Source organism: Mesocricetus auratus, unplaced genomic scaffold (assembly GCF_017639785.1).
Source record: "Mesocricetus auratus isolate SY011 unplaced genomic scaffold, BCM_Maur_2.0 Super-Scaffold_15014, whole genome shotgun sequence".
NCBI classification, from domain to species: domain Eukaryota; kingdom Metazoa; phylum Chordata; class Mammalia; order Rodentia; family Cricetidae; genus Mesocricetus; species Mesocricetus auratus.
This window is the reverse complement of record NW_024429186.1, coordinates 56,751,024-56,778,926: the sequence shown is the minus strand read 5'-3', so window position 1 is coordinate 56,778,926 and position 27,903 is coordinate 56,751,024. Positions and strand designations below refer to the sequence as shown.

The 27,903-nt window shown below is 39.8% G+C and overlaps 2 protein-coding genes and 1 non-coding gene across 3 annotated transcripts in view; 2 read left to right on the top strand and 1 right to left on the bottom strand.

The window, feature by feature from the left end:
• The first annotated feature begins 62 nt into the window (after nt 1-62).
• On the top strand, nt 63-20,767 carry LOC101822684 (F-box only protein 33-like). Its single transcript, XM_021233227.2, has 7 exons — nt 63-823; nt 9,855-9,876; nt 9,971-10,054; nt 14,113-14,223; nt 16,661-16,765; nt 19,335-19,457; nt 20,249-20,767. The coding sequence occupies exons 1-3, from the start codon at nt 213-215 to the stop codon at nt 9,971-9,973; spliced, it is 636 nt and encodes a 211-aa protein (XP_021088886.1). The 5' UTR covers nt 63-212; the 3' UTR covers nt 9,974-10,054; nt 14,113-14,223; nt 16,661-16,765; nt 19,335-19,457; nt 20,249-20,767.
• LOC121139619 lies at nt 7,523-7,642 on the top strand. The gene has a single exon (XR_005876529.1). It is a non-coding gene; the product is annotated as a small nucleolar RNA SNORA26 (small nucleolar RNA).
• Nucleotides 20,768-25,188: 4,421 nt separating the features above from the next.
• The window catches only part of Fbxo33 (F-box protein 33), a 30,688-nt gene continuing 27,973 nt past the window's right edge, over nt 25,189-27,903 (bottom strand). Inside the window, exon 4 of the mRNA XM_021233226.2 lies at nt 25,189-27,223. Within this exon, the coding sequence (XP_021088885.2) occupies nt 26,952-27,223 (272 nt within the window). The 3' untranslated portion in view covers nt 25,189-26,951. The remainder of the gene's footprint in view (nt 27,224-27,903) is intronic.

Here is a 27,903-nt window from a genome sequence, read left to right as displayed (position 1 = left end):
TCCGAGGCGGCGCGGCCTCCTCCGCCCCGGGTCGGTTGCAGCGAGGCTTTGGAGGTTGTTAACTGGGCTGGCCGGGGCGTCCTTGCGTGCGGTACGGGAGCCGGCGGCGAGCAGGCCTCCCCGCCCGAGCTCGTCCCCCTGTCCGCCGACTCCCGCTGCACTTGGTTCCGCCGAGGCGCACGACGGTTCCGCCCCCTTCCTCCTTGTCATTGATGTTGTTGTTCTTGTCAGTGCCGCAGCCGCGACCGCCGGGAGCGCGAACCCGAGCCGGGGCCGCCCGGGGGGTGCGGTGGCGGCGGCAGCGGCTGCGGCAGCTACGCCGGCTGCGGGGGCTGCTGCGAGGACTGCGGCGGCGGCGGGCGGCCGGGCGGCCGGGCCGGATGGCTCTGTGCGGGCAGGCGGCCGGCGCCGCGTCGCTGCCCAGCGAGCTCATCGTGCACATCTTCTCCTTCCTGCCGCCGCCCGACCGCCTGCGGGCCTCAGCCTCCTGCTCGCACTGGCGCGAGTGCCTCTTCTACCCGGCGCTGTGGCCCCAGCTCCGCGTCTGCCTCCGCGTCTCGCCGGCGGAGCAGCCGCGGCTGGAGTTCCTCATGCGCAAGTGCGGCTGGTTCGTGCGGGAGCTGCGGGTGGAGTTCGCCGCCGAGAATTACCTGAGCGGAGGCGGCGGCCCGGGCGACGGCGGCGGTGGCGGCGGTGGCGGCGCCCACACGGGCACGGGAGGCGAGGAAGGCGAGGCCATGCAGCTGTCCTCTCGCTGGCTGGAAGTGCTGCGCATCTACTTGGAGCTGGTGTCCTGCGTGCTGCTCAGCATCCGGAACAACAGGTAGGCTTGCGTGGGGACCGCGAGGGTCTCTCCCTTCCCCCGCCTGGGAGGAACCCGTGGGATTCGCCGGCCGGTGTGGCCTTCTGTAGACGCAGCGATGGGTCCTGACCCGGCTGCTTCCCGAGACAGGAGATGATAAAGGCACTTGACCTGAGACTTTATTAGACACCATTCCAGGCGCCACCCAGGCAGGGTTCATTCATTCGTTCTTGGCCATGGCATAGAGCTACCGGGCACTGTCATTCTATTTTATGCATGGGAAGAGTTGTGAGTTGAGTGACGCCTGTGCAAGAAGCAAGACCGTTTTCTTGATTCTGTACTTGACCCTTGGTAATAGTAATTCGTAGTGAGGGAGTGAGTAGTTTTACTGCTGGTGTCCACAATCACGAGAATGAATCTACAAGAAATTAATCTTGTGCTGTGCGTGGTGACAGCTATGCATGGCAGCTGTGCGTCCAGTAAGAACCACTCCTCACAGTTCTTTTAGGTATTTTAATAACTTATGTGTGGATATATAGCATGTATACACAATAGTAGTGTACCACATTTTGTCTTTAATTCTCTTTTTCTCTTTCACCCTTACCATGTAGTCTTCTGTGCTAAATATACTTGTTTGTGAGGCCACGTGTGTGTGCCCTTCTGGGTCTGCTAATCTCTTCTCTGCTTATCTGCTGTAGTGATGGAACTGTACACTGCTCCTTTGATAGAATAGTGTGTGTGTGTGTGTGTGTCTGTCTGTCTGTCTGTCTGTCTGTCTCCGTGTGTGCGCAACTGCACTGTTTGTGCACATGCTATTCCTTTTAAACTAATTTATGTTGGACTGGGGTGTAGCATTGGTTAGAGTTATTTTCTGGCATACTGGAAGCCCTAGGTTCAGTCACCAACACCACTTAAATTGGCAATTGTTACACACCTGTACTTTAACACTTGTTAGAGACAGAAGGATCTAAGTTCAATGTCAGCCTTGGCTGTATAGCTGGTTTAAGGCCAAGGTGGGATACACAAGACCCTTTCTCTCAAAGAAAAGTCTGTGTTTATATGTTTGGAAATAAGTCAATGTCATCTTTATTTTGGGGACCGTCTCAATACTCTGATAGTGGAAGTATTCAAATGGTAAAAATATAAATGAGACTTTTCTTTTAAGCTTTAATGAAACCTTTTTAAACTAAGGTTTTTTGTTGTTGTTTTTGTTTTGTTTTTAGGGTTTCTCTTAAAGTTATCAGTAAATTTTGGGAGAATTTATAATAGGCTCACTCATTAAAAATACTCTTTTCAGGAGCATTCCCAGAATGTCATACATGCTAGGTGAGTGCAGTTCTTTAATAGTAGATTTGGACATACTAACATCATCCAGGTGATGTTTGTCTTCCCTGTGTACACATTTCATGCAAGCTTCTCTGAATTGGGATGCTACAATTTTTTAAGATTCAGCATTTCATCAGGCCAGAGTTTTTTATGGACTTGGTTCTTCGTTACAATTCTAGGTTCTGTCTCTCCTTATAAGTTTGTTTTATTGTTTGTTTGATTTGTGTTTTTTCGATACAGGGCTTTTCTGTAACAGTCTTGACTGTACTGGAACTAACTCTGTATAGCAGACTGGCCTCCAGGTACAGAGATCCAACTGCCTGTCTCTGCCTCCCAAGAACTGGGATTAAAGGTGGGCAGCCACCACCACTGTCCTGCATTCTTGCTACTTTGTTGACTGGCCATTTCTTGGTTGTGTCTACTTCATTGTCCTTTGTGTTAGCTTTCATACCTATGACAAATGTTTCAGTTGAAATAAGTTGTTAAAAAAAAAAGGTGCCAAACTTGGTAACCAATGCCTTTAATCCCACCACTGGGATGCAGGTACATTTTGGCCTTTGAGGCTAGCAGGGCTACACAGAGAAATCTTGTCTCAAAAAATGAATGAATGAATGAGTGAATGAGTGAAATAGTTAAATCCACTATAATATAGTATCATCCTTGAGGCATCCTTGGTAGAATTCTCCTAACTTGAAAAACAAAGTGATTATTAAAGAAAATATAGGGTATATTTTTTCTTTCTAAATATTAAGAGCCTACTATGTGCCAGGGGGTACAGACATTAGTTATGACAGCCCCACCCTTTGTTCTCAGAGAGGCAGGAAGAAAAAAGGTTAATTGTTATCTTTTGGGTGGGTACCCAGACTTAAAAGGTCTCTGGACATTGTCTGAAAATTTCTGTATAATTAATATGTTTTATTAATAGCTAATAATCATTTAGTGGCAACAACAGCAAATTAGGAAGTTTAGACAGGTTTTGATCTTCACCTTCAGAAAGTCATTGAAGTGTTTTTGAAGAGGGCCTCATAGACTTGGATTGTCTATCAGTGTATATATACCTTTATAATAGTGTACACCCATATATAAAATAACAAGAGTTAAAATAAATATTTTAATATTAACTAGTACTCCTGCGGACAAGTAGGAGAGGAGAGCTTTTCTTTAGTTTGATGTACCCCAAAGAAAGGAGTTTTCAAGACATAGCCCCTCAGATTCTCAGCATTTGAAGTAGCGCATTCAAGTTGTAAGAGGCATTGAAATTAGAAAGGAATAAGAGATTTTATGTAATAGTTGGGGACTCCTCAATGGTGTTTGCTGCTTCAGAGCATTGGAACAGTCTCTTGCCCACACTAAGAAACTGGCTCTTCTAGATGTTTTTATCCCTGTGAGAGAAGACCATTCCACTCATACATTTCATTTAATGCATTTTGGTTTCATGCACCTAATAAGCTACCGATAATAGTATCCTGTTACCTCTGAATTTCCATCTGCTACTTTTAATAAAAATGTATTCAAGATAGGTCACTTCTCTGAACCCTAGCCTATAAATTCTGTGTAATTATTATGTTTATCAGCATCTGTGAACACTAAGTGGTAACAGTAAATTAGGAAAGTAAGACTTGGATTTGAACTTCAGTTTCAGAATCATTAAGTGTTTTGAAGAGAGCCTTAGACTTCTGGAGCGTCACTTTAGTGTCCATCTGTGTTGTCAACTTGACAATAATTGGAATGATCTGTAAACCAGAAATGTAGCTCAAAGCTGTGAGAGATGTTCTACTGTGCTTGAAGTGGGTGATTCCACTTCTTGTCCAGACCTTTGAAGTAGGAAGACACACCTCTGATCTGTGTCTTGAGGCAGGAAGACCATAGATTCTGCTGGAACCCTGTATAAGGACATGGAAGAAGGAAGGTTTGGCTATTTGCCTGCTTGCCCTTGCCTTGCTAGATATCCATTCCTTCACTGGCATTGGAGCCTACTGTGGGATTCCAGCATATACAGAAAACCAGCTGAGACAACTAGTCTCCTGAGACTGAGCAGCTACTAGATTCTTAAACTTTCTATTCACTGCAGCCTGTAAGTCATTAAACTCAATTCCAAACCCATCCTCCCATACACATACAGAGGTTCATTACAAAAATTCTGTGACTCTAGAGAACCCTGACTACTGCAATCTCTATAAAAACATTGCAAAGGTAACTTCACAGGTGAGAAAATTGTTTGAGCATTTTTTGACATTCCGTACTCAAATTTTTGTTTTTGTTTGTTTGTTTATTTTTCTAGACAAGGTTTCTCTGTGTAGTCCTGGTTGTCCTGGAACTCACTCTATAGACCTTGGGAATGGTGGGGGCTAGCATCCCTGGCTGGGAAGAAAAAGCTCGCAGGGAAATCTGACCTATGCTAGGCTGCTGCTTGCTGCAATGGGAAGGGGGCTTTGGCATTCGGAAGTCACGATGGTTTTGGACAGGGGTCAGTTAAACATGGTTCTTCTGACGGCAGGAACCTGGGGTTTCTTGGTTATGAAACTTCTTAAGAGGATACCTAAGCTGGGGCCGGAGCTAAGATTCTAATTCTGCTTTATTTTTCCCTCCAAAAGAATGCCCTTTGGAAATGCTTTAAATGTACAGGTCCTTCCTCCTTTTTGTATTGTTACCATAAAAGGTGTTCCTGTTAACTCTAGAGATACTGAATGCTCAGGTTCCAAATATATATCTTTTTTTTTTTTTTGTAGTAGCTGTGTTGTTGACACGTTTAGGGACACACACACAATTTTTTGAAAACTGTAAATATTACTTCTGTTCTGATTAACGAGTTTTAATTATCATCATGTTATGTGAATTTAAAGTAGTATTGTCCTCCTCTTGGTTCATTTGCCCATGAATGAAAAAGCTCTATGCAGGTTCTAAATGAACTAAGGATTGTGGTCATTGTCATCATGTTGGCTTTTAAGGAGATGACACACAAGATTAATTCACAGTAGAAGCCTATTGCCTAATCAACAGTTAGGACCTAGGGAGATGGCTCAGTGGGGAAAGAGCTTGCCATGCAATCATGATCTGGAGTTGGAGTCCTCTAAGGCAATGTGAATGCTGGGTGGAGGTGTTTGTAGAGGAATCCCAGGGTCATTGGTCATCAGCCTGGCAAAGAATGTGTGAGCTCTAGATTCAGTGAGAGACCCTGTCTCAGAAAAGTTAAGGTGGAGGAGGAAGACTTGCCACATCAACCTCTGACTTCTCTGTGCATGCTCATGCAGCAGACATAAAACACGCAGGCGCCTAGCACTTGCCAACACCTGGCTCTGATAAGGCTGGGAATGAGTGACATGGAGAGATTTTGCAGACTTGGCAGGATTTTGTGGTCAGTGGGCTGTGTGGATGTGTGGCTGGTCTTAGGGGAACAGTCCTTGTCTCACCTTCAGGTTGGTGTTAGCTGTGGGTCTTATATTGGTGCTATTTGTCAGATTGCGAAATGTAATCGTACTTTGCAGTCTCTTGATGATTAGAAGGTGTTTGGTTTGATTTCCTTAAATATTTTATTAGTATCTGTTGAGATTTTGTTTCTATATGACATTGATTTTTTTAAATTGGAAATTACATCCTTGTGTGTTTGTGTGTGTGTGCGTGCGTGTGCGTGCGTGCGTGCGTGCGTGCGTGTGTGTGTGTGTGTGTGTGTGTGTGTGTGTGTGTGTAGGGGGGAATTCAAAGACCCAACAATCTTGTTTTCCGTCTACCATGTGCGTTCTGGGGGTCAAAATCAGGTGTTCGGGCTTGGTGGCAAAGTTCTTAACTGCTGAGCTATCTTCCTGGCCCAATAACGTTTTATTTTTATTTAGATTTATTTTTCATGGATATCTTGTTCTGTTAGCCTATATCTCTGCAGGGCAGAAGAGGGCACCAGATCTCTTTACAAATTATTGTGAGCCACCATGCATGTTCTGGGAATTGAACCCAGGTTCTCTGAAAGATCAGCTAGTGTTCTTAATTACCGAGCTATCTTTCCAGCTCTACCTCCCCCATAACTTTTTTAAAAAGGCTTTTACAACTATAAATTTCTCTGTTACACAGGAAATTTGTTGCCTTCTGTAAGTTTTGTGTTGCATTTTTTCAACTTATCTGAAAGTATTTTATTTGTATTACAAAAAAAAATCTATTTTGTGTTCATGGGTGTTTTGCTCTTGCATGTATGTCCATGCTCTACATGTTTGCAGTGCCTGAAGATGCCAGATGTTCCCCTGGGACTGGAGTCATGGATAGTGGTGAGCCACCATGTGAATGCTGGGAACCAAACCTGGGTCATCTGTCTTCAAGAAAGACAAATGCTCTTAGCTGCTGAGCCACCTCTCCAGCCCTTCCTGGTTTTTGAGGGCTAATTTTAACTCATTGTAATCAGAGAACATGCTTCTCAGGATTTGGATTTCTTAAATGAATTTTTACTATTTTAAATTATGTGCGTGTGTGTGTGTGTGTGTGTTTGTGTGTGTGTGTGCATGCACGCACATGTGGGTTCAGTGCCTGAGGAGGCCAGAAGAGGGCATGGGATTTCCCAGAACTGGAGTTATAGGCATGCAGTTAAGGAATGCCTGACGTGGATTCTGGGAACTCAACTCTGGTCCTCTGCAAGAGCAGCAAATGTGCTCAGCTGCTGAGCAGTTTCTCTGGGCTGGGCCCTGGATTTGATTATTTTAAAAACATTGTTTATTTTAGCTTGATTCGTGGATTTGTTCTGAAGAATCTTCCGTGTACATCTGAGAATGAATGTCTTTCTGCTGTTTGTTGTGTAGTATTTTATTGGTATGTTAGCCTATCTGGTTTGTAGTGTTGTTCCAGTGTTTGTTCTTCATGCTGACACACTGAAAGTAAGATCTTGAAATCCCCAACTACTGTTACTGAATGGTCTGCTTTTTCCTTTACTTCACCAGATTTACTTCATTTTGTGGTTCTCTTGTTCGGTAAAACCCTATGTCTTAAAGACTGAGCAAGCATTTGCCATCATGTGTTTGTTTCCAGCAACAGTTTTTGTCTTTTTATCTGATATCAGAGTAGTCAATCCACTTGTTTATGATTAATTAGTATCTGTGGCCTGGTGATAAAGATTTGAATAACCCACTGAGGGAGGATGGACACAGGGAGAGAGGTAAAGTACACAATCAACTGCAGGCCTTACTCTGTGAGGTGTGGAAGAACATTCAGAAAGAATGTGGAGGGCCTGGTTATACATTAATGGTCTTTGGGGAGAGATGATGGAAATAGTTGACTTTACTGAATCTCTGTCCTTGTGATCCTGGAGGCAAGTCCTTTTTATCATTGCCTAGCAATATGATGCCACACTTTTGTGTCTCAGACCCAGGTGAGGAAGGGAGAGAAAGGATTGGGATGAAAGATTTTTCACCCTTTTCTGTGCCCTTTAAGGTTGGTACTGTACCTTAAGAGGCTAACACGAAGGGTAAAGGAACTCTCCATCAAACCCAGAGCAGAGGCTGTGCACCTCCTCTTTGGATCCTGTCTGGAGTCACAGATGTAAAAAGGAAAATAACGATACAGTGATTAAAAAAGAAAAAGAACATAATATTGCATGAGTTTATTTGGTAGAAGTTAATAAAGTGTAGATAGCAGCTTGGAAGGGGACCTTGTGGGTGATCTAGCTAAAAACAGATTTCGTTGAGAGTAAAGATCAAAGGCTTTGTTGTTCATTTTGTCAGACCCCCAAGGGGAAGACTGCTCTGGAGATTCTAGAGGGTGTGTTGATGCCTGAAAGAGTCAAGCTCATCATTCCTAGGGTTGTTTTTCAAAGAGCAGTTTTCTTGTTGGGCTAAAACTGCTTTAACTCAAGATAAGAGAAAGGAGGGAAAGGTTTAAATCCGAAGTCTAACTCTCTGTCAGTCGTTTCTGACCACTCCCCCTTCCCCACCTACAAGCTGCAGATCTGTGTTTTTCCTCTGCAGGGAAATGTTTTGTCAAACCCAGTGCATGTAGATAAATCATTAACTTGAAGTCAGGGAAAAGCAGCCAACCCAGGCTGATAATCTGTTGTAGTTGGCTTTTTTTTTAAAAACCTCTTTGGGTGGGTCCCCTACTCAGCTCCCAAATAAATACTTGGAGATTCATTCTTATGAATGCCTAGCCTTAGCTGAGCTTTTTTCTAGACAGCTTTTCTAGTTCAGATTATTCTGTTTCTCTTTAACTATGTTTGCCCTCTGTGCTTTTTTCCTTTCTTCGCTCTGTATATCTTTCTTTCCTTTTCAGTCCATGGCTCACCCCTGATGTCCTCCTCTTCTTTTCTGTTTCTTACTTGATCATCTCTAGGTTTCTCTTACTAGTTATTCTCTCTTCTTGCCAGCTCTGTCTGTCCTTTCTCCTGCCTAGCTATTGGCCTGTTCAGCTCTTTATTAGACCAATCAGGTGTTTTAGGCAGACAAAGTAAGTAACCATTCATAATAAGAGAATGGTCATTCTGGTTTTTTTTCTGTTTTTGTTTTTAAAATTTATTTTCTTTTATGTGTATGACTGCTTTGCCTGTGTGTGTGTGTGTGTGTGTGTGTGTGTGTGTGTGCGTGTGCGTGTGCGTGTGCGTCTGCATCTGCATCTGCGTCTGCATCTAAGTGTATCATGTGTTCCTGGTGCCCACGGAGATGAGAAGAGGGCATTGTTGGATCCTCTGGTACTGGAGTTACTGATGATTGTGAGCTACAGTGTGGATGATGGGAGTTGAATCTTGGTCCTCTATAAGAGGAGCAAGTGCTCTTAACCACTGAGTCATCTCTCTAACCCTCATTCTGTGTTTATGTTGAACAACTAATTGGAGAAACTTGCTATTTCAGAGAAATAAGTTAGATCATAGTGTTCTGGGTTACTCATGTTAATATGTAGTTATTAGAAACTGAATACAGATTTAGAGAAATATTTTTGCATGTAAGGTTGTTTTAAAGGCTTTTCTTCGTAGGGATACTATATACTAGTACTAGAGCCCCACTCTTCTTTATTTACCTTTTTCTTCTTTTTTGGGGGGGGCAGTTCTATGTTTGTTTTTAACAGTATTAAAAAGCCAGAAGATGTATCTATCTCCCAACTTAAAGTAAAAGACACTACTGTCATTTATATTTAGTTAATGATCCGTGATTTCATCCTTCTGGCCTGCTGTGTAGAGGTACATCTGTCCTGGATCCTGTATTGCTTATTCATATATGTAATTTTTTATCCTTTTCTTTCTGAGACTTCTTTTTAGATGTTGGCCCTTGTACTCTGACTTCATTTCTAATTTTATTCATGGTTTTTTAGTTCCCTCCAAAAGGAGACCCTCTACTGGTGTTGCCCTTATCTTCTGTTTAAACATATCCCACTATATCTGGTCTTTTGATTTTTTTCTTCTGATTTTCTGTCTTTGTATTCTAGGTGGTTGAAATCTTGTTTGCATCCCTTGATCGATTTACCCTAGCCTCAATGCTCTCAAGGGTGGATTTATCCCTTCTTCATTGAGAGCTGAAGGGTTTAAGTGGAATTAAGTAGGTGTCTTTAGAATGAGGCTGTCTCAGGACTTTAATATTATAACACACAGTGTAAATCTTCAGTGTTACTATATAGCATTGTTTTCATTGGAAATAGAATGCTTTTGGGTAATTCATTGACCTAAGGGCATAAGAAAGTTGTTTTCTTACAGCTGGGAGTAAACATGATAAGGATTTACTTGAATGTATATTTGTTTTAATGTAATTTTGTTAAAAATTTGTTTCAGATTCAAAGCCGATTTTATATTGGTAAGTAGTCATTTTGGTTTTAGATTTTGTGGTTGTATATAATTTAAAAATTGATCACACTTTAGTCATAATAATCTTTCTTTTGCTTTCTCAGTAAGAGAGAAAAGACTGACTGTTGACCTTTCTGATGAAAGAGAAATGTAAACTACTTGAACAATTGAGCCTTGCTCAGAAGGAGGTAAGACATGTTTGAAAATAACATCCATCGTAGTGTGGCACTTACTAGTTCTCCACGGATGATTCCGTGTCATCAGAGCTGTGTCAGAGCAGAGCTCCCTGCTCCTCACCTTCATCACTTAGCCATTCTCTTTGCAGCCACCCTGGTGATGTATGGTGCTTGTCTTCCCTGACTAGTGAGAGGGAGCACCTTGATTTGCTCATTGCTCATTTGGATATTGTGAAACTGCCTTTAGGGCTTTTTCACCTTAAAACATGACTTTATTATTATTGTATGTGTCTATTTGTGTCTGCGTGAGAGTGTGTATGTACCAAGAAGGCATTTGTGTGGTGATCATAGGATGTGGAGGACTGGTTCCTGGGATTGAACTCAGGTTATCAGTCTTTGCAGCAAGCTCCTTAACTACCGAGCCATCTGGCTGGCCCATTTCCACCCTTTTAAAGGCACTCATAATCTTTTTCCCTTTATGTCGTACAGAAGTAGGGTTCTTGTTTTTCATATGTTCTGTCTTATATATAAGAGTTTTGTCAGATATATAGATTGCAAATATCTTCTACTCTGTGGCTTATGTTTCTGTTTTGTTTGGTGTCTTAGAAATAGAGGCTTAAAATTACAATTTTAATGTGGTGCAATGTGCCTTGAGATTTTCCCTTATCCAGGATGTAATGGAACTTTTGCTTGTTACTGTATAGAGACTTTATTCACGGTTTTCATTTGCACTTTGTATTAGCTTGCTAGGGCTGCTGTGACAAAATGCCACTTTAGCAGCAGGAGTGAATTTCCTTATAGTTCTAGAAAGGAGTCCATGGATATGTAGGCAGACTTTGCTTCCTCTGTGTCCTGTCCCTTGACTTGAAGATAGCAGAGTCTGCTTGATATGTCTCACTCCATCCCAATGCTCTTATCTTAGGATACCAGTCATATTAGGTTAGGGTCATCTTCACTGCCTTATTGTATCGTGCATTTTTCCCGCCACTCACCTGGGTCCTTTGGCTTTCTCAGCCCCAAAATAACACAGGAGACACTATATTATTTATGAAGCTGTTGGCCATTTGCTATGGTAACTTGAAGGCTACCTCTCTCTGACTTAATTATTAACCCATAATTACTAGTATATATTTTTATAAGTTCTATCTTACCAAGGATGCAGCCTCATGCATCCTCTCTTCCTGGGATCACATGGCAATTCTCTACCCTTGACTTTATTTCCCAGAATCCTCCTCGACTCTTAGTCCCACCTATCTAGCTTCCCTATTGGCCAACAGTGCTATATTTATCAACCAATAGGACAACATATGCACAAAAGAACTTCCCCCATCACCTTATTTTAACCTAGTTATTTTTAAAGGCTTTGTACCCAAATAATACACATTCAGAGGTGCTGAGACTAAAGATACAGGGTTTCTCTGTGTAGTCCTGGCTGTCCTGGAACTTGCTCTGTAGAACAGGCTGGTGTCAAACTCACAGGTTTTATCTTCCTTACTTGCCTTATTTGACACATGATGTAAATGTCTGATAGCCAGTTACTACACATTGCTCTATTGATAGACTGGAGAAGCTGTTGATTTGTTCAGGGGATAATAGATGACTCACTTCTTTGGATAAGCTTTAGTCACTCTTGCTGTTAGACTTTTCACCCCCATGCAGACTTGGGACATCTTTGCTAGTCACAAGGGTAAAGTTTTGCCATATGTTGCCCAGGCTCGTAATTGTGGTGTTTGTGGTTCTGGCTTTGCTCGGCACAGTGATTAGATTGCAAAACTAAGCTTAGAAAATCCAAGGCAATTTTACATATGTAGAGATAGATTCTATTTGCTGCTTTGGCATCTGTTTAGATACAATTTGAGACAAAATTTGTAGTTTTTACTCATGTATTGCCTTGTTTCATTCAGTATGAAGGTTTACAGTCATCTTTAAAAGAGGCCAACTTTGACAAGGTGGCACAGAAGCACAGAGTTTGGAGGTAAAAAAAAAGTATGATTTAAAAGCTAGGGAAAAGATTCTTATTAAAAATAGGTTATCTTCTCAAAAAATAATTTCAGAGAAATATGAAATGGTGTATCTGGATCTTAAACCTTACAGAAAAAGTTAGAGGAAACAGGACATTTTTAGGTAGCACAAAACATTAAAAAGGAAAAGAATTTCAACTCTTGTTATTAACTTGTTTTGAGGGATACAAAATCAGTTCGTCAGAATCTATAGATGTATAGAAAGAAATCCTTTATCTGTACTCTTAAGAATGCATTGAAAAGACCATTCTTTTTTTTTTTTTGACATAGTTTGCTTCAGGAAAGAGACACAGAACTCTCACAAATTTAAGAATAGTAGGAGATAAGTAAACTGTGACCATATCATCTGTTTCCTTACCATGGTAATAGGCATTAACTAAAATCAGACCAGAGGTTTACATTGTAAATAGTGGCGTGGTGATAAATATTCAGTGCCTGTCTCTATTCTCCATCATGTCCAGATTTCAGTCAGTAACATGATATCACTGAATGGAGAGTTTAGAAGAGATACAGTTAACTCTCCTGCTTCAGAGGACACAATGATTTGTCTTAGCACACAGATTAGGATGTGATGACGTGCCTCGATACTGTTTGCAGATGGAAGGGTTGTAAAAAGTGAGTTGCGAGCGTATGTTTTAAGTAGAAGCAGCCTTCTCCTGCTGATGATAAAATAGAAAACATACCTTGTACCTTTGATTTAGGTGTTTAGTCTAGTGTGGCAGTTCTGTCATCTTCTATCCTCAGTAGAAAGTCTGTGTCTTACGATTTAGAATGACCTTGTAGAACCCACAAGAAGTTTAGACCCCAAATAAATTCTTTAATTTTTTTCTTTGTTACCTTTAATATCGTCGAGAACACTTTGTAGTTGCTGTTTTATTCGGTAAGCCTCAAGAACCTTTTGTGATTGCTGTGTGTTATTTATCAGGCCTCTATTGTAAGTACTATCCAATGGGAGCTTTTAGTTTTCCTGAATGAAAGGAAACTGGACAGGTATAGAGGAGGTGGGGCTAATGTGGGAGGTTTGCTGAATCTATGTCAAAACACACAGGTACACAAAATCAAAACAAAATACTACACACATACACACACACACACACAACACATAAAGAGTTTTAGAAGCTGCTTGTCATGCACACTGACAGAAAAGTTGTTACTGGGTAAAAAAGACAAATATTTATTCAGACTTGGTGTTACAGGTAATATAAACACATACTTCTTATAACAATAAATTTATGTGAATTATGAGTAAGATGAGTTGAGATTTGGCCACTATGAATACCTTAGAAAATTATCTAATTTTAGTAATTGGAACCATATTTAGGGGTAGTAATCATAGCTGGACATAAACTATAGTGTAATACAAGTTTTACAAAGCTTGAGAGTTGACTTTGCAGGTAAAAATCAAACCAATAGACTATCTTGATTCAAGGCTGAAGTCCTGTAATGAAATAGTCAAATTTCGGGAGATTATAGGTAAACCATTTTTGAAACTACTATAGTACATTTTGGATTTGCTCTTTTAAACAAGTTTGTGGAAGGAACACAAATATCAGAGGTATGTTAATTATGGTGTGTAAAATCCAAATACCAAAGTAATAATTAGTTCCTTTAAACATATTATACAAAATATCATTCAATGGAAAATACGATGATGTAATTGTGAGTTTTAAATTTATTTATTTATTTTTCTATTAAATTAAACTTGTACTTTTTCTCTGTAACATTCTTTTTAACATGCTTTAGAACTGTTGACAAGCTGTGCTTACTGGATTTCCCACTGTCTTCTGTGTTTGTACATAAAAGTTTTATTGGAATGCAGCCTTATTAATTCCTTCAGGGGTCCTCTTTGTTTGTGATGGTTAGCTGATGGGAGCCTGTACTACTTACACTTTTTATATAAGTTTCTGGCTACTGCTAGACCTGCTGTTATTTTGATGTTAGAGAAATAGCAAATGTATAAAGTATTTATAAATTTATTTAATTATACTCATCTGATTTTTTACCCTAACTAAAAATTCTTATATCTGAATTGTTAACTTTCTATTTTAGGCAACCTATAAAAATCTAGACAGAGATAAATCTCAACTTGAAGATGAACTACTACTTTTAGAGAAAAAACTAGAAGAAGGGAGAGCTAAGCATTATGAACAAGATCAATTGGTGAGTCCTGAGTGTTCCAAGAGAATTAAGGATCTTACATTTTAATACAATATTGATGAAAATATTCCATTTAACCCAGCCATAGTCACACAAATCTATAATCCTGGCACTTGGTTGGAGGAGGCAAGTCTTCCAAGTTATCCTGACCTGACAGTGAGCGGATACAGTATCTTCAAAAATGTACATAAATGAAAATAAATAAATAAAACTCCAGAACCAACCATCCAAATAATAAATGTAACCAAAGCAAAGTAAAACAAAACAAGAAACTCATGTATGTAAAAATAGAATGTAGAAGACCATGAGAAGAAAATTTCCACATCTGATCTTTTCACTTTTTTGTTTGTTGTTTTTTCGAGACAGGGTTTCTCTGTATAATAGCCCTGGCTATCCTGAAACTTACTCTGTAGACTCATAGAGATCCACCTGCCTTGCCTCCTTTGTACTGGGATTAAAGGTTTTTTAACACCATCTCCCATCAAATGTTTACTTTTTAGATGGTATGATTATAAGTGTTTTTTTGCATATTCCTTTTTCTTATTGTTTTCATTTGTTGAGACACTCTTAGACTATAGCTGGCCTCAAACTCATGATCTTCCTGCCTGTACCTCCTGAGAGCTTGCAGTACAGGTGTGCACGCCCACATTTGGCTAACTTGTAGATTTATGTGGAAAATTTCTATATTTGGCATAGAAGTAGCCATTAATAACATAAATTATATAATCAAAGTGAAGGGAATATATATATATTTTAACTTATAATATTTTTAGGTCTTTTTTACTTTAAATTCTGGCATAAAAAATCTTGATATGTATGACATTATTTAAAATGTGAATTAGTGGGTTCATCTTGAACCTGAAAAGGGCTGTGACACATTGAATTTGTGAAGACATACTATTATCACATGATTTATAAAAATCTTGTGAGCACACGGTAAGCAAGCTGACAAGGTCTGTTCATCTGGCCTCTCACTTTTATTAATAGTAAATTAACAAGGTACCTAAGTAATGCATGTTGTCTTGAAGCAAAAGGGACTCATTAAATACTTACTGACGGATACTGTGTTTTCAGATGACAGACATTTCCAAAAGGATACAATCTCTAGAAGATGAATCAAAGTCTGTCACGTCACAACTAGCTGAGTTAAGTTAGCTGAGTTGAGTTACTTAATTGGTCTGTCACTTTTGATGAACATTTATGTTTGCATATTATCATTAGGTATATGATTCAGAGTTTTCTAGAGGAACATAATTAACAGGATGACATCTATCATACCTATCTAAAGGGGATTTATTAGAGTGATTGTCAGGCTGCGGTCCAGTTAGTTCAACAATGGCAGTCTACCAACAGAGTTCAAGAATCCAGTAGTTGTTCAGTCTGTGAGGCTGGATGTCTGACCTGATACTCAGCATACACCGGAATCCCAAAGAAGTAGCTGTGATGCAGTGAAGAAATGGACTTGCCAGTGAGGGTGAGGACAAACAAGCTTCCTCCCTCCATGTCCTCAGATAGGCTGCTGCCAGAAGGTGTAGCACCTCAGAAGATCCAGATGCAAGGTCGTCTTCCCACTTCACATGATTTCATTAAGAAACATTACTCACATCTTGCTTGGGTTTTAGTTAATTCCAGATATAGTTGACAACCAAGAATAGCCATCACATTAGGTAATAAACTATTACATTAGTGTTTGAAATAGAGGGAATCTTCAATTTGCATTTGTTTTAACTAGAATTACTTTGAATGAAATTCCTTTTCCCCTGGATAGATTTAAACTATGGCTGTATATGAGCACTCTTAAAGTTGTGTAACATGTAACGTTAGTAAACAGAGTTGTTTTCTGCAGTATCAGGTTTAGGGCAGGAAACAAAGAGTAAGTAGTGTGGGATCGTTCTGGAACAATGACTCCTGCATTAGTGAGCGTAGAAGAGAGATGTCACCAGTGGACTGTAGCCAGGACACCTCCTGAAAGCCTTCAATTGTGGGTTCAGTTTCTTTTCTAACATCACAAAGTGGGCAGGTAAGAAAGCAAGATTTTTCTGATGTGTACATGTCTAGCAGGTCGCTAGGGCGACAACCCATTGTTTCAGCTGTTTCTCTAGGTCATTCCGATCCTGGTCCCAAGTGAAGCAATGCTTGGCAAATAGGCAGAGCAAGCAGTGTTTTAAGTAAGTCACTAAATAAACCAATAACTCAGTAACTAATAATTGTTCTTTATATTTCAGTACTTAATAGAATTGTCCCCATAGTACATGGAAGGTTCAATAATTTGCTCAAAGTCACATGACAAATGAGTGTTGTATCAAAGCAGTATTGATACTACCTCTGCTGTTAATGGTGGCATGTTTTGGCCTTTGCTTAAATTTTATGTTCTTCGGAGAATACATAAACAGGAGGTTTTCTGTTAAACTGTTATTAACTGTGTATTTCTTTTACTTAGGCTAAAACTACCCTTAGAATATTTGAAATAAATGAAGAACGACTTAAGGGAGAAATAAAAGATACCTGGAATGAAAATTCTCAACTTCAGGAAAGCCAGAAGCAGGTTTGTAGCCTCCAGATGCTCTTTGGATCTGAATATAGCCTTTGATGTTCTGGGCACCTCCCAACTGACTGACCCGTGTGTGGAGTTGTGTAGGGAAGGAGTAGGCTTTTGAGAGCAGGCCGTTTCCCATGCAGACTTCTATGTCCTATAAAAGATTTAAAAGTGTGCCCCCCTGTCTCTGTCTTCTCCCATGAAAGCAGTAAGACAAGGCAGATACTCACAGGACACAGCGGCTACCAGCAGTCCTCACAGCAGAGAATGCAGTAAGAGTTAACACATTACATGGGGCCTTGAGGAAGGAGGAGTTCTGGGGGCATGGAAAGTGAAAACGTAGTGTTCATTCTCACCTCTCACTTTGGCACTCCTGCACGTGTGCCCTCCCTTCTGTTGTCCCCATGCAAGGTTTGGTGTAAAAATTCTGTTTGTCTTCCCTGCCCTGTTTCCCTCTCTGTCTCTTTCCTGCCTTTCTTTCCCTCCCTCCTACTTCTCTCCCTTCTTTACAGTGTGCATATTGAGGTGTGTGTGTGTGTGTGTGTGTGTGTGTGTGCATGTGCGTGTGCGTGTGTGTGTGGTGTGAGAGTTCAGCTGTGCACAGGTCATGGCTTGGTGTTGGTCCTTACTTTCACCTTGTTTAAGACATACTGTCCCTTTTCTCTTGTGTAAGAGCTTTTACCTTTTACCATCTTCCCACCCTAGCAGTGTGACAATTTCTGATCACATCATTATGAGTCTCTTTATAGTAGTCTTTTTGATTTGACTGTACATTCTGTGTTGCCCAATGTTTTATTTTCCTGTTGTTAATAATTGCTTGGTTTCCTGTAATACGTATTTGTAGTCTATCTGTGGAAATGGCATTCAGTCAACTGCCTTGGCTCATTTGTTCATTTAAACTTCTATTATTGTTATTATTATTATCATTATCATTATTATTATTTATTTGGAGAGAGTCTTCTAGTGTAGTTCAGGGTGACCTGGAACTCACAGTGGTACTCAGCCTCCCAATTGTGGGGTTTGTAGGTATTTGTCATTGTGCCTGTTTGTTATTGTAGCTGGCATGGTTCGCAGGTAAGTGACATTGATGATTACTTTTTCCCTCTGATGTATGCATAACACCTTCTAGCAGTATTGAAGCTCACCAGTAAGAATGAAATGTCCAGCTATATGTATGCATAAAAGAAACAAAGATAAGAGATGTGTAGCAGAGAATGAGATCTGTATATGCATGTCTAGGAGAATAAAGAGCAGGAGGGAGAAAGGAGAGAAAGCAGGAGCATGTATGTGTGTGCATCTGTGTGTTGGTATATGTGTATGTGTGCAGGCACCCATGGAGGCCAGAAGAGGACATTAGATCCTCTGGAATTATAGGCACTTGTGAGCTTCTTAGTGCAGGTGCAGGGAATTGAGTGTGGGTCTTCTGCAAGAGTGGTATGTGTTTTTAACTACTCAACTGTCTCTGCAGTTTCCCAGTTTTTCCTGTTTGGTTTCTGATGTATATGTCAATAAAACACTGTTGGCCAATAGGGAAGCAAAATAGGTGGGACTAGGAGCCCAGGTGGACTTTGGGTAGGGGAAACACAGGGAGTCAAGATGGAACTGCCATAGGGGTGAGAAGCACAGACCCTCTTTTCTCCGGTAAGAGAAATACTTAGATTGGCAGTTAAGGGGTAAATACTTAAGTCAGAGCTAGCCAGTAAGAAACAAGCAAGGCCAACAGCTTAATAATTAATACAGCATCTTGTGTATTATTTGGGGACTCCAATGCAGCAGAGCCCAGGCAACTGGTGGGGAAAAACCAAAGTGGCTGGCAAGTAAAAGGCTTCACTCTAAAGGTTTCCACTCATCCCTCTGTTACTACTGCTTCCAAATCATGAGCCTTTCTGGATTGTGTGAAATCATCTTATTTTCTGTTTGCCTAACCGGCTTAGGTTTCTTCTGTCTATTGTCTGTGGAGTTTTTTTTATCATAGTTGTGTCCCTTCTTGCTATTTGTCCATTTCCTTTTGGGGTTGATGCCTTTTCCTTTTATGTCTTTGTTGTGTTATCTTAGATTTCAGAGAACATGGTCGTGAGGACTCTTGTGTAGATTTCTCATGCTGTAATCAAATATGCCTCCTCCTCACTTCGACCATGTATGTAGTCCAAGCTAGACAGGAACTCATAGTGCAGCTCTGGCTCAGAGCACCTGCAGAATCTCTGTTTTTTTTTTTTTTATAGTATTCTTGAGGGTTACCTGTCTTCAGACAATCCTGAACAACGCAGCATGATGACTAAAAAAAATCATTAAAGTAATGATTACATGGGATAGGAAGAAGAATTGACTAGATTTATCAGACAAGTATGTGTCAAAATCTTGTACGTCATAAAACTTTACCTTGTAAATCAGCTGGAGAATATTTGTTATTTCACTGTCTTCTGTTTTGAAAGTTTTTTATAAAAGGGAGCCACATCTGAGTTCCTTTTTAGTAGTAGCCCTACCTTTTCAATATCTTTTAATGATCCATATAAACATGTAAATAAATGCATCTAAACATGTGTTATCTTTCACATCCTTGTTACTGTTTTCCTGTCAGCTCTTACAGGAAGCTGAAGTAATGAAAGAAGAAGCTGATGAACTCAATAAACAGAAAGTAACACTTGAAGAATCCAAAGTACAGGCAGAGCAAGTCCTAAATGATAAAGAAAATCAGATCATGGTAATGGCTCGTTGGTTTTAGTGACTTGTTGACCACGATTTCATACTTAATTGGAAATTCAAATGCTTTTAATAACTTTTATTGCTGTTGTGTCATTTGTCTCATTTCAAATGATTCTTGAAGATACACAGATTTGTAATATATGTTAACACTCCATGTGTTTGTCCTCCAGTATTTTAGCCAATAAAGAAAGAAAATTGTGATTTTTACCTTTTCTTGTTATGCTGACATCTTCTGCTGTTGATTAAGAAAATATTTAGAAATTGGGTTTATAGGTTATATGTATTGGCTGAATATTCTTATTATCTCTATTAAATTTGTGTTACTTACTTCATTCATATATAAGCTTTTAAAAGTATTAAATCTCGGGCGGGGAAGGTGGCTCATGGGATAAATCGTGCTTCATAAGCCTCACCTCTACTCTTAAACTTCTAAGTGAGTGAAATGAGTTTTATGTGGGAAGGTTTAGTGTTCCCTAGCATTACAGGAAATGTTTTAGTAGGATGTCAGGTCACGTTCACGATTGCAATCTTAAGTTTGAAACTCTTACTCCATTGAAAAGCTGTTTTACAGTAAGTCTTGAGTGTGTTGCGTACCTGAAACTGATGGTAATGTTCTTTTTAATTCTATGTAGTTAAGAAGTACATTTTTCAATGTCAAGATTTATTTGTGAGATCAAGTATTGTGGCTTGAGTGTTTGGATATCAGAATAGGGGCTGGAGCTAGTGTTTCAACAAGTGTGCACTACAGGGTTTAAATTTCCACTGTCCTTTACCCATATCTTCCAACAGGGAGAAATGTGGACCAAACGAGGGGCTTTCCACCTTACCTTCCCCCAAGAGCTGGGTTCTTCCTCCCACCCCACATCCAGAAAGAAGAAATGAGCTGCCCTAGACTTGATTCAGCCTTCCTAACAACCTCCATCTGAACCTCCAGACTGCACCTGGACCTCAGGAAAGAAAGGAGACCTGGTAGATTCTTCAGCATTCATTTTCTTTTTAGATGTTGTTCTTATGTGAGTATATTGTTGCTCAAATATTGTTGTGTAATGGAATAGCATTTTGTAAATAAAGAGAATTTAACTATGAATCTTATGAGTAAATTATTTCTATTTTATTTTATTCTGGATAGTATATTTTACTTTGATTTCCTCATCCATAATTATGGTAGTTTCATACATGTAATCTTATAGTTAGGTATATCTTAAACCCCAAATGCTGTGTCTTTATACCAGGAATGAGTTCACCATGGTTGTAGACAAATGTAAAAGTAACTGTATGTTTAATCAAATAAATGTTAATTGATTTAAAGTCCTGTTTGGCATTGATAATAAGAAAACCAGCCAGTTTGACATAAACATGGTTCCATAAATTACTCTTCTTACCTATACCAATAATTCAGTGGGTCAAAAGGGAAGTGTCTGCAACTGGAGAGATGGTGGCTTAGTGGTGAAGACTGGCTGCCCTTCCAGAACAGAGGACATGGGCTTGGTTACCAGCATCCACATGGCAGTTCAACTCTGGGGTCTCCAATGGCCTCTTCTGCCTCCTAGTGTACCAGGAATGCATGTAGTGCACAGACATACATGTAGTGCACCAGGCATGCATATAATGCACAGGCATGTGTATAGTGCACAGGCATGCATGTAGACAAAACATCTGCACACATAAATTATATAAAAAAGGGAATACATTCATGGTTTTTCTGATTTGATTTTCTTACAAAATGTGTACTTTACTCTTGGAGTTAGATATGAATGACCCAAAATAAAGTAATAAACTTTAAAAACTTAAATATGAATTATATTTTAAAGAAAGCAGGTATATTGTCTAATGATGAATTTCAGAATTTTAACTTAGTTCATTATTTTTCTTTTCACAGTTCAAAAACAATGTGTGTCTGTCAGAGAGAGAGGGAGAGAGAGAGAGTACACCAGCAGGCACACACAAGCCCACTCTCATGCAGGGTATATGGTGATCAGAGGACTACTGGAAGATTATCTTTCTACTGTAGGTTCTGCAGACATCTCAGGCTCACACAGTGAGCCCTTTCCTCTATATCTTGCCAGTCCTACTGACTGGCTTTCTTACATAGTTTCTCTTTCTCTCACTTTAACTATATGCATTTATTGATTTTATTTCTTTGAGGGTCTTGTGTGTAACCCTGGTTGTCTTGGATCTTGCTGTGTTGACCAGGCTGGCTTTGAATTTGGAGATATTCCTATTTCTGCCCATGGAGTGCTGGAATTAAGAGTGTTTAACACCACCCCTGTCATTTTATTCTTAACTTGTAAGATGGTGATTGCTTTCTGTGGGCTGTGTTAAGAGAGTTGCCACAGTGTAACTGCCATGATGCCCCTCTTTCTGAGGTAGGGAGTTCAAGTGTTTTCAGACTTGGTCTGGCACACTGGTAGGAATGGAGAGAGTGAGACCCAACCAGTGAATTTCCTGCTGGTGTGTTCAGCCTGTGGTTTTCACTTGGGTCTTTCTTTGGTGTCAAGGGATGGGGTAAATAACATTCTCTAGCATAGCAGTATGATTGTGACTGGAATGTTTCCTGAGTGTCATTGGGAACAGTGGTCAGTGTTCTTCCCTAGACAGAAAGAAAATCTTTGCACTGAATTCACTGTTTCCCCTGATCCAATTCTAGATTTTTATAACATGAACTTGTACTACTTCATTCCGATTTTATTACTTGATGTAGCAAATTTGTCAGTGTTATGTATTGTTTCCATGAAGGAAGGACTTATAATTTGGTATTTATTTACAATCAAGTTTAATATTAAAACCTTTGTAATCTTGACATCATTATATCTCTGTTTAAACCACTTCTTTCTCTCTCTGGACCTGTATCTTACTTTCTCTTAGCTATTTATATTTCTAGTATACTATTGTGTTATGCACATAAATATATGCATAATTGTCCCATATTTATCTGTCCTGAAATTTGCCAGTCAAGAAATCAAATTTATGATTTAAGTGCTTCAGGCCTGTAGTAATTATATACTAAATTTTGGTTTCCTGGTCTGTGAATCCTAGTGACCCAGTTTCTGGCTCAGTCATAATTTTGTTCTTAGCATCAAGCTAAGCCCTATTATTGTTGTGTTAATATGATCTCTGTTTTTGGTCCTTGAGATTAACAACTGTCATTCAAAGGGAAAGAAACTAGCTTCTCTAATGTTTCTACTTTCCTTTTTTGTTCAGTAGGCCAACTTCTCAGACACTGATTCCTCTTGGAGTTGTCTAGTGTGTCTATGGATTGTTTCCAGTCTCTGGCTATTAAAAATAAAGCTGCTAGAACATAGTAGAGCAAGTGTCCTGTGGTAGGATGGTATTATAGTTAGGGATTTATTGCTGTGAAGAGACACCATGACCACAGAAACTCTTATACAGGAAACATTTAATTGGAGTGGATCATTTACAGTTTCAGAGTTTGGTGGCATACAGACAGATGTGATGCTGGAAGAACAGCCGAGAGTCCTGCATCTTGCAGGCAACGGGAAGACTACTGAAATTCTGGGTGGTATTCTGAGCATAGGAAACCTCAGAGCCTGCCCCCACAGTGTCACACTGCCTCCAACAAGGCCACACCCACTCCAATTCTAACAGTGACACTCCCTGTGAAATTATGGGGGCCAGTTGTATTCAAACTACCACATTCTACTCACTAGCCCCCAGACCTTTGTAACAATATCAGAATGCAAAATGCAATTAGTCCAACTCTGAAAATCCCTAGTGTATCAGTGTCTCAACAATAAAATTGTTCAAAGTTGTTTCTGAGATTCATACAATCTCTTAAGTGTAATCACCTGTAAAAAATCAAAATCAAACAGCAGATCACAAACTTCCAACTTACAATGGCACAGGATATACATTACCATTCCAAAACATAGGGAAGGGAGTATTGTGAGCATATACTGGACCAAAACAAGACCGAAAACCAGCCAGGCAACTCCAAACTGTACATCTCCCTGTGTGATGTCAAAACACTCTTCAGCTTTGTTGATTACAATGCACTTCTCTCTCAGGCTAGTTGCATTCCCTGTTAGCAGCTCCCCTTGGCATGTGTCCCTCGACTCTGGCATCTCTAACACGTGGGTTCTCCAAGGCAAGCCAGGCTTTACCTTCATAGCTTTACACAGTGGCCTCTGTACTAGGCCTGACAAGCCTAGCCTAATTGGCTTTATTCTGTAACTCCTTTCTTCTGTGCTAGAACTCACTGTGTGGTATAGCTGGCCTCAAAGAGATCTTGCTAGGATTAACAGGGTCACTATTTGGCACCAAATCCAGTTCTTATCTAAGAGATAAGGAAACTGACTGAGGAGTTTGTGCTGAGGCAGACTGAGACAGAATCAAGTTGAGCCTTTCAGTTCAGTATTTCTTCAATTGGATGCCAGTCATCTTTACTCTTTCCTGTTGCAAACACATGGGTACACTTCATGTATACACATACACACATGCTGAGTCACTCAAAGTTGTCAGATCTGTCTGGGAAATAAAGACTCAAAAAGCACTAGACAACTCCAAGAGGAATCAGTGCCGAAGAAGTTCGCCTATAGAACTATAAAGAAAAGTAGAAATAATAAAGAAGCTATTTTCATTCCCTTTGAATGGTAGCTGTTAGTCTCAAGGACCAAGAATGGAGATCGTACTAAGACAGCCATAATAAGGCTTAGTTAAGTATTTAACAGTGGTAATAATTTCTACATCTAATAAATTTAAAAGGAAAAGCACGTTTAAATTACCAATAGTGTATATTACTTTTGAGATTTTGTTAAGCAGTCTAGTGCCCCTTTTTTATTGAGGTAGGGTCTGAAACTGCCAAAACTGACTTCAAACTCACTATGCACCAGCAGATGACTGTAGTGCTTTGAATAAGAATGGCCCCACTGACTTATGTTTGAATATTTGGTGGCCAGTTGGTGGGACTCTTGGGGAAGGATTAGGAGGCCTGTCACTGAGGGTGGGTGTGACGGTATGAGTGAGAATAGTTCATATATTGGAATGCTTGCTCACCAGTTAGTAGACTGACTGAAGATTAGCCTTGTTGGAGGTGTTTTGCCCCTGGGGATGGATGGTCTTTGAGGTGTCAAAAGCCCATGCCAGGCCAAGTCTATACCCCACCCCCTGGCCCAGGCTATTGCCTGAGGACAAGGATGTAAAACTCAGCTACTTCTTCAGCACCATGCCTGCCTGCAGGCTGTCATTGTCTTCACATGTTGATGATTGTCTAAGCCGCTGAAACTGTAAAGAAGCCCCAGTTCAATGCTTCCCTTTATAGGAGATGCCTTGGTTATGGTGTATCTTCACAGGAGTAAACAGTCACTAAGATATGAGCCTCTGAGATTTCAAAAGACCTGTGCTGTGCTCAGCTCTTCCTGCCTCCTACAGATTTTCCTGCTGCCATGCTTTTCTTCCACCACATTGGACTTTATCCCTCTGAAGCTGCAAACCCAATTAAACACTTTCTTCTATAAGATGCCTTGGTCATGGTATTTTGTCACAGCAACAGAAAAGTAACTAAGACATTGACCTTGAACTTATGATTTGCCTGTCTCTGTCTCTGAGACCCAAGATTATAGGAGTGTGTCATAATGCTTGACTTAAGAGTGTTTCTAAGCTTGCCTTTTCCCAAAGTGAAAAAACTTAAACTTTTTAAACTATTTTGCCTAAGATTTTTATTTAAACATTGACAGTTTGTGTTTCATATACAATAAAATACATTACAATGGTCACTTTTTAATGCTTTATTCATTGATTAAAAGAATATACATTTAACATAAACCCATACAACATCAGTCATCAGGTCAAACATTCAGCTGGTTTCCTTACAGTTTCTGTCAGGAGTTTTTTATCTGGTCACATATACAAGATAAAATCTCACCACATCTGGCATTTACACACACTGTGCCAGTGGATTCACACTACTGATGTACATATAAAATCCTCATGGTATGTGCTCACTGGACAAAACAGTGCACACCTGTCAAAAGGTCATTTAATATAAGATGGTAAAACCATTTGTAAAACATATAAACTTTTTCCATAAATAGAATCATATCTGGACATCTGTTGCATAAATTGTGTTTTCAAAGCTTACAATAGAGCAGCCAGGTCTCAGCACTGCTGGGCACCCACGTTGGCTACTTACTTTATTATTGCAGACTGTCCTTAACGTTAAATGCACAACATTCGTACCACTTAAAACTTGGGTCAGGTGGAAGTCTCACAGAGACCACGTCTGTACCGCGGTTGCCCTGAAACAGTTAAACTGGCTTTTAAAGCCGCTCAGATATAACAAGGTTTTAAAACATACTTCATGGAATGTTCTTCATGTATCATAGCAGCTCATACCTGTGATGGAACAAGCTTTTGGTTTTTCCTCTTTCCTTTACATTCACTATTCACAGTGAAACAGGTGCATTTTTTCTTTTTTTTTTCTTTATTTTTTTCTTTTTTTTTTTTCTTCAGAGTTCTGAGGTTGCTGACTGAGCCACAGCACAGCTGTGTACCACAGGTCGAAATTCGACCTTAAATATTACAGTCTAGCAGTATCTGGCTGGCCAAAGGTGGCCAGCCCCTGCCAGCATGTGGGCACTTCTGCATGTAAATCTATTCTTTGGCAGCTGACATGCGCGCTGACAGAGAGAATCCAGTGACGTGTTAGGGATTTCACGACTAATGTTGGTTTGCAAGCCTGTGTGTCTATAGTTCTGTGCTTTGACTTAGCCTCAGAGGTTTCCCTGGAATATGATTTCTTTTTTCCTCCACTGTTTTGACATCTGGGCTAAAGAAGCTAACTTGAATGTAACAGGTGAAAAAAACTTATGTCGATATAGTCTAAAAAATCCAACATTTTGAGTTTTCAGTTTATGTAAATGCATTTAAAAAGGAATTAAGCAATGTCTAACTTATACTATATGAAATTCAGAATGGTAATCGGCAATATCAATTATTTTGTAGGTAATGGAAGTTAAACTCAGCTTTCTGTTAAGATAACTCATTTGGGACACTGTTTTCCCTTCTATTTCAAATCAAAATCAATGAGATGCTATCAGAATACATAGATGCAGTACATTGCATAAAATCCACCAGGCTATGGATATTCATATATATATATATAAGTATAAAAATATTTGGCTCCTGAGCTCTGGATTCTGACAAAGAAAAAATAAAAGTGTCAAAAAGGCAGAGCAACTCAGTGAACAAAAAGTTAGCCAGCAACCTCAGATAATCATTGCCTGTTTGCCCTTAAGGTTTGGTAACAATCTCATTAACCGTGAAAGCCCTATACATTGTCACTTTGAACTTCTAAAACCAATACCCGACTACGTTCTTTGATCAAGAAGTAGAATATACATATATACTTCTATAAAGCTAATACTGATTAAACACAGCACAAAAAGATTAGTTTACACTACTTTAAAAAAAAAAAGAAAACATAATGGGACCCTACTTGCATATCTGGCCACAGGAATTATACATTTTAAAAAAGCTAAATGTCTTCGCTGAAGCTTTGCATCTCTCTGTAAAAATGACGATTTGGTTCAGTGAAGACACTGAGTGATTCAATGTCCAAGACTGCTTGCCAAGGTTGTCCAAGGCCCAGGGATACCTGCTCAACAAGGTTATGCACTGGATCCACATCCTGGTCGGCTAGTTCACCTTGGTCAAAATCAATGCTTTCTTCTGTGACTTCAAGCACTTTTAGATCGGAGCCACGAAGGCGAGCAATGGCAATGAGGTTGTGTGCCCACACGGTGTAACCTTAAAGATAAGCAGAAGGCAACTCCGTCATTCTCTTCTGTCTCATTCTGTCTTTGCTAAGTTTAGTCTGTTCCTCAGTAAGTGCTTCGTGAGAAGCTTCACATTTGTATTTCATCATGTCGGTCCTTTCCCCTTAAAACAAGCTCAGAATAAAGAAACATGGCTACCTAGGTGCTTCATACTGTCTTTAAGAACGCCACAGAATGTGAGCTGTTAAGTGGTGTCTAATCTTATTCTGGTATTTCACTCAGCAAAATACAAGACAATTAAAGTATAGGAATACATTTTTAACTTTGGGTAATAACTTACCATAAGAAACACATTTTATTTCCCACACAAGTCCCTTTAAAAATATGTAGAACCGGGCAATTGTGGCACACTCCTTTAATCTCAGCACGCAGGCGGCAAAGGCGGGCAGGGCAGATGTCTAAGTTTGAGGTCAGCCTGGTTTATAGAGTGAGTTTCAGGATAGCCATGGCTACACAAAGAAAACCTGTCTTGAAAACCAAACCATACAAACAAAAAAACCCCAAAATTTAGTACACTGAAATTTTTCAGTGTAAAAATCATTTCTTATGGCATCTCACAGACCAAGTCATGACACTTGAAAGCAACTGTTCATTATCAGAAGTCATAGAAAACACAGGAATGTGAGTTAGCTTCAGAACAGAGGTCACCTC

Excerpts from the sequence above, each read along its gene's own strand:
- LOC101822684 (XM_021233227.2), top strand. The coding sequence starts at position 213 with ATGTTGTTGTTCTTGTCAGTGCCGCAGCCGCGACCGCCGGGAGCGCGA. Across the intron at positions 824-9,854 it reads CTCAGCATCCGGAACAACAG|ATTCAAAGCCGATTTTATAT; the intron begins GTAGGCTTGCGT and ends AATTTGTTTCAG.